The sequence below is a fragment of the Musca vetustissima genome, unplaced genomic scaffold (assembly GCF_032173495.1).
Source record: "Musca vetustissima isolate MV318-11 ecotype Yass unplaced genomic scaffold, APGP_CSIRO_Mvet_v1 utg3975, whole genome shotgun sequence".
In the NCBI taxonomy this organism is placed as follows: domain Eukaryota; kingdom Metazoa; phylum Arthropoda; class Insecta; order Diptera; family Muscidae; genus Musca; species Musca vetustissima.
In genome coordinates, this window is record NW_026881515.1 from 114,894 (window position 1) to 121,563 (window position 6,670).

At 40.0% G+C, this 6,670-nt stretch overlaps 1 protein-coding gene across 1 annotated transcript; it reads left to right on the plus strand.

Moving 5' to 3' along the window:
* The first annotated feature begins 2,655 nt into the window (after positions 1–2,655).
* Positions 2,656–5,485, plus strand: LOC133327417 (larval cuticle protein A3A-like). Its single transcript, XM_061535972.1, has 3 exons — positions 2,656–2,744; positions 4,833–4,959; positions 5,025–5,485. The coding sequence occupies exons 1-3, from the start codon at positions 2,730–2,732 to the stop codon at positions 5,483–5,485; spliced, it is 603 nt and encodes a 200-aa protein (XP_061391956.1). The 5' UTR covers positions 2,656–2,729.
* The last annotated feature ends 1,185 nt before the right edge of the window (positions 5,486–6,670 follow it).

Genomic DNA, 6,670 nt, shown 5'->3' on the forward strand with positions numbered 1-6,670 from the left:
CAGCTTGTCTATAAAGAGTTCTTGGCCTTCAGCTCATTTACAAAGAATCGCTGACCCTTGAGCTCGTCTATAGTTTTACAGAGGAGCACAAGGGCCAGCGCTCAGCTTTAGCTTGACTACAAAGACTACCTGACCTTTCAGCTGGAATACAAAGATTCTAGGACTGTTTAGCTTGACTACAAAGATTCCCTGACGACTTTTTAGCTCGTCTATAAAGACTCTTCCCTGTCTCTTCATTATAAAGACTCTCACCAGTTTGTATAGAGACCCAATCCAGTTAATGTATATACACCACCTGGCCTTTATATCGTCCATGAAGACTCTGTGGCCCTTCAGTTCATTTATGAAGACTCCCTGATATCAGTTCAGCTAATGCGCAAATTCTCCCAAAACTTCAGTTCCTATATGCAGATGACTCGTCTGTAAAGACTCTCTTGTCTACAAATATGGCATTCAGCTCGTCTATAAGGATTCCCTGTCCCTCAGCACGTTTAAAAGACTTCCAAAAAATCAGCTTGTCTTTAATGATTCCCTGGCATTAAAGACTCTCTGTCCTTCAGCTAGTCTGAAAAAAACTGTCTGGGCATCAGCTTGTCTAAAAAGAGTTCCTGACCTTCGCTCGTCTTTGAAAACTGCCTGACCGTCAGTTTACCTTTCAAGGCTTCCTGACCTTCAGCTTGTCTAAAAATTTTGGTATTTAAAAATTACTTGGCCTTCTATAAATACTTCATAGAGAATCCCTTGTCTATAAAGACTCCCTGAGCTGCCGATCGTTTGTAAAGAGTCCCTGGACATCAGCTCGTCTAAAGAGACTCCCGAGCATCACCTCGTCTATGAAGATTCCCTCGGCGGGATATGGTGCATAACCGTGATAAGGAGCAGGCAATGGAGCTGGTGCGGGTGCTAATTTCGGTACTGAAGGTAATGAGCACCGCCATTACGGGGGCAACGTAAGCCACCGGCACCACGGGAACAGGTGCCGTACCACAGCATTAAAGCCATTATGAGGATCGGCAGTGTAGTCAATAGTACGTTTGGTACCTTCCGGATCAACTACAGAATACCTGCCCTTTACCACATCACCGAGGGAAGTTTCATGTTTACTTTTCAAGTCAACGGTGTAGCCGTCTTGTATATAATAACTGAAACTGTATTTCGGTGATGGATCAGGGGCGGCCGGTTTGGGAGCTGATCATATATAATAAATGTTTAAGTAGGAAACTAAAAGAGTTCATCGATCTAAACTTACCAGGTGCTACATGTGGTCCCGGTCCTGGATATGGTCCATAGTGCAATGGCCCATACTGTAATGGTCCTCACATACGGCCAGAAATGATGCCACAAAGAGTATCTAAAAAAGAATGATGGAGAATATTTAGGTTGGGCGCCAAATTTGAAGGAAAACTCGCGAAATTTTTAAATACATTTGTCCTATAAATACTTCCTGTTTTCAGCTTGTCTATAAAAACTTACTATCCCCTGAGCTTCAGCTTGTCTATAAACTGAAACTTAAGTTCGAGTTTTTATAGACAAGCTGATGTCTATAAAAACTACTTGAACTTCAGACCTCTCGTCTATTAAGACTCTCTGAGCTTCAACTCGCCCATAAAGACTCTCTGAGCTCCACGTCGCCTATAAGGACTCCTTGAGCTTCAGCTCATCTATAAATACTACCCGAGTAGCAGCTCGTCTATAAAGATTTCATGAACTTCACCCCATATATTAAGTTAGTCTATATATACCGCTTGAGCTTCAGTTCATCATAAAGACTACTCGAGCTTCATCTGAGCTATAAAGATTCCCTGAACTTCAACTGATCTACAGGGACTCCCTGAGCTTCAGCTCGTCTATAATGACTCTGAGCTATAAAGTCTCCCTGGACTTCAACTTGTCTAGAAAACTCCCTGACCTTTTGCTCGTCTACAAAGTCTTCCTAAGCTTCAGCTGATCTATATAACCTGCTTAAGCTTAATTTTCTATAAGAACTATCTGAGCTCCATCTGGTCTATAAAGACTTCCTGAGCTTCTGCTAGGTAGTCTATAAAGATTTACCTTCCATATTCTTTGTTTCACTGTTCCCTTTGACTGCCACCACACTCAATCCGTTTGTCTGTCCCTATGGCTTGCTTAAAGATTTGTTACTTAAATTAGCGCATTGTTTACCATTCCATTCTGCATCGAGCACCAAGTGGCCAAATGTCTAGTTTGGTAAATCGATTGTTAGTTAAGAAAATCAACAACTACAATAACAACAAAAACCATAATAGCACCCTCTCCTCGCTATTAACCCATCCGCAAAGCGGGAAAATTGTTTAACTTCGTGTTGGTTATTGAGCTGCATGTGAAGCTGGCGACATTTAAACGAAAAAACCAACAACAACTACACCAACTTTGAAACTTCATTGAATCAAACGCCACATTAAGTTTACAGCAACCACAACAACAAAGACGCAGAAAAGTGTGTCTGAGGTTCCTTGCAGCATTTGTCAGCTTCTAAACGACCAACGCTGACTATAAAAGTTAAGAATTGTCAGGGCTTGAGCCTCAGTTAATTTTTAAAACTTTTTCGATTCATTTGTAAACGGATAGTGAGAGTGGCAATTGTTGCTGCTGTTTTAAATAAAAAATAATAAAAAAATCGAAGGATATCAAAGTTCGCTGTAACAGGCATAGCAATTTGTGAATTTGTGCGTACGATCGGCAAGAAGGTTGTAACATATCCTTGTGATATGTTAATGTTAAAGGTGTGTGAGTGTGTGTTAAATATAATAAAATATCGTAAGAGAGTCAATGACTCTTCTACAAAATCCAGACCAAGAAGTCTTTGAAGGCACAGTAGTTTCCATAGATCAATTGAAGGGACAAAGATACTCAATAGACGTGTTGAAGGGTCAAGAAGTTTTTATAGACGATTTGAAATTCAGGCAGTCTTTAGGGACGTGCTGAATGTTTAGGTTATCTATATCGGAAATCGGAAGGACCAGGGAGCTTCTGAAGACCAACTGATTGGTCAGGGAGTCCTTATAGTCGTTATAAACGCGCTGGATAACTAGGGAATTTATAGAAGTGGTGAAGTTCCGGGGACTCTCCAGAGAGGAGTTGAAAGTCGAAATAAATACTCCTATAGACGAGCTGAAGGCCCAGTAAATCTCTAATGACAAAATGAGGGGCGGGGAGACTCCATAGATGAGTTGAAGGGCCAGGGAGTCTAAATGGTCAAGGAGTCTCTGTAGGGGAGCTGAAAAGTCAGGGTGTCTCTATGACAATCTGAATTAAGTTTTTAAACCGATAGACTATCTGAAGGTTTAAGGAGTCATTATATGCGAACTGGAGGACGTGGAGTTTTTTATGAGGAGATGAAGGTAAGGCGGCATAAATGAGGTGAATACTGGCGCTCAAGCTGTCTTAATAGGCGAGATGAAATTTAAGAGAGTCTATATTGACCAGCTGATGCTCAGGGAGTCTTTATAAACGAGTGAGTGAACCCTTATACACAAACTGAAGGTTCAGTAAAAGGCCTTTAGGAGATCTCTCTAGAAGAGCATGTTATGGAGGAAGTCGAAAATTCCTGGCGATGAAGGTTTTATTGAAAAAGGATGGGGGTGTCTTTATGGGGTATCTGAAGGCGATAGTGTGGATAAGCCCGGGAGTCTATGTAGTCAAGCTGAAGGGTCTGGGAGTTTTTCTAAATGTTCTGACGCCAAGCCATAGGGGTTACATAGACCAGATGAAGACCAGGAAGTTGAGCCAAAGAGTGCGTTGTAGGTTAGCTGAAGCTCGGGATCTTAATAAATCAACTGAAGCCATGGGAGTCTCTATGTGCGATCTGAAATTTAGGGAGACTTTATGGACGAGTTGAAGGGCAGAGAGACTTTATGAACTATCGTAAACTCAGGGAGTCTTCATAGAAGAACTAAAGCTCAGGAAATCGTTATAGGCGAGCAAAACCTCAGGCAGTGGTTTTAGAGCAGCTGAAGTTCGGGGAGACCTTTTAAACCTCCCAAAGCTCAGTGAGTCTTTACTGACCAACTGAAGCTCAGGGAGTCTTTATGCCAGAGCTGATGTTGAGGGAGTCTTTATAGAGAATCTGAAACTCGGGTAGTTTTCATAGACAAACTGGAGCTCAGGAAATCTCTATAGGCGAAATGAACCTCAAGGAGTCTTTATATATCAGCTAAAGTTCAGAGAACCTTTATAGACCAGCTTTTAGCAAGGATTATATATAGAAGTGTTAAAGGATAAGAAAATATTTATAGACTAAATGAGCCTTTATAGACAAGCTAAAGGATTCGAGGGGGACTTGTAGAAGATCGGAAAATTCAATGAATTTCTCTAGACGAGAGAGACGAAACCAGGGAATGAACGTTTCGACGTAGGCGATGAAGGGTCGGGTGTTATCTAAATTTGTATAGCAAAGCTGAAGTTAGAAAACTTTTTATAGACCATCTGAGGGCCCAGGAGGTTTTATAGATGAACTCAGAGGCAGTTTTTTCAGAGATCGTAATTAATTGGCGACCTACTTAAAGTTATTAGGTTTTCCAAGTTCCACGATATTTTTTAAAATTTCATTGCAAATATCCATCTATATTTTAAATTAGGCAATCAACGTAAAGCTTCTCTTTCATTCTTATTTTTATGGACAATTTGAGGGTCCTGCAGGTTTCATAGATGAACTGAGAGTAAGTTTTTAGAGGTAGCAATTATTTGGTGACCAACATTTGGTTATTAGGTTTTCAAAGTTCCGTGACATTTTTTTTAAATTCATTGCAAATATCAAACTATTTTAAATTTGGCGCCCAAAGTGAACATCCTCCACCATTCCACATTTTTAGATACTCTTTGTGGCAGCATTTCTGGCCCTATGTGAGTGTGGCGTTGTGGGGCCATACCCAGGACCATTACACTATGGGCCATTGCACTATGGACCATATCCGGGACCAGGACCACATGTAGCACCTGGTAAGTTTAGATAAATGAGCTCTTTTAATTTCCCCCTTAAACTATTTATTTTATATATGTTTCAGCTCCCAAACCGGCCGCCCCTGAACCCTATGATCCAGCACCGAAATACAGTTTCGGTTATGATATACAAGACGGCTACACCGGTGACTTGAAAAGTCAACACGAAACACGCCACGGTGATGTGGTAAAGGGCAGTTATTCTGTTGTTGATCCTGATGGTACCAAACGTACTGTTGACTACACCGCTGACCCTCATAATGGTTTTAATGCTGTGGTACGTAAAGAACCATTGGCATATAAAGCTCATGCTCCGGTACCGGTTCCAGTTCCCGTGGAACCCGTTGCTCATGTTGCTCCCGTACCACCAGCACCACCATTACCTCCTGTACCCAAATTAGCACCAGCTCCTGCCCCAGCTCCATTGCCTGCTCTTTATCACGGTTATGCACCATATCCCGCCGAGGGACCACATGGCTACGGACCGCATTATGGAGGTCCACACTATGGGCCATATCATAAGTAGAAATGGGAATAGTAAAGAGAAATTGAAATTGATTGATGATTAAGGCTTCGTGCGTACCAATTTTTTTAACGAATTTTTATTAGCGCTTTTTTTAAACAGCATACGGCGACTTCCCCCTAATTTTTTTAAATACAATTTTTATTATTATTTTTTTCTTCACATTACCTATTGCAGTATCTTGTTAATGAATCTTTTCTGTGATTTAATTCTGCTGTAACTCTTGAGTGTATTTATTTTAATTTATTTAGTCTGTCTTCTGTTCTTCATATACTTTTTTCTTCGTATACTTTTTTCATCTTTAGTCTCCATTATTTTCATTTCGTTTTTATTTTTGTTCTAATATTTGTTAAATACTGAAAATATGGTTCATTCAGTCCAGTGTTAAGTTTTTTCATAATATGTTTCCTCAATCCTATTCTTAATTTTATGCATCCTCTCTGTCCTTTATTCTTTAATTTTTTATATTTGTAATTTTATTTAATTATGATAAATATGTATGTATTGTAAAAAATTTAATTTTAAAATAAAGACAATGTGTGTGTTGTTGTTTTACAAAAAAAGTGGGAAAATTTTTTGAAAGGATGAATTAAAAAATAGTAGTTCAGCGAGTCTTTAGGGACAAGTCTTAAAAGATGAGCTGATGCTAAAGACACCCTATGAGCTGAAAGGTTTGTTAAGACTTGAGAGAGTCCTTATAGAAGAGCTAAAGTTAAGAGAGCCTTTATAGACGAGCTGGAGGGTAGAGATTCTTTATAGACGAGTTGAATCATAGGAAGTCTTTACAGACGTTATTGTGTTCGGAGAATCTTTTTAGACGAGCAGAAGACCAGTGATTCCTTTTGGACCAGTTTGTACTCAGAGAGACTTTAAGGATCAGGCGGAACACAAGACGTCTTTGTAGAGGAGTTGAAGCATAGAGAGTCTTTATAAACGATTTCAATGAATTCCCCTGTCATTGTTGTTGTGGTCGAGGTAGAGCCAGACCCAACATTTTTGGTAGACGAGGATAACTCAGCTCATCTGGGCCTTTTTATGGACCATCTTAGGGCCCAGGAGTTTTAATAGATGAACAGAGAAGCAGTTTTTAGAGTTAGCAAATAAGTGGCGACCAACGTTGGGTTATTTGGTTTTCAAATTCCGGAATATGTTTTTTAAAAAATCATTGCAAATATCCAAACCAAACAT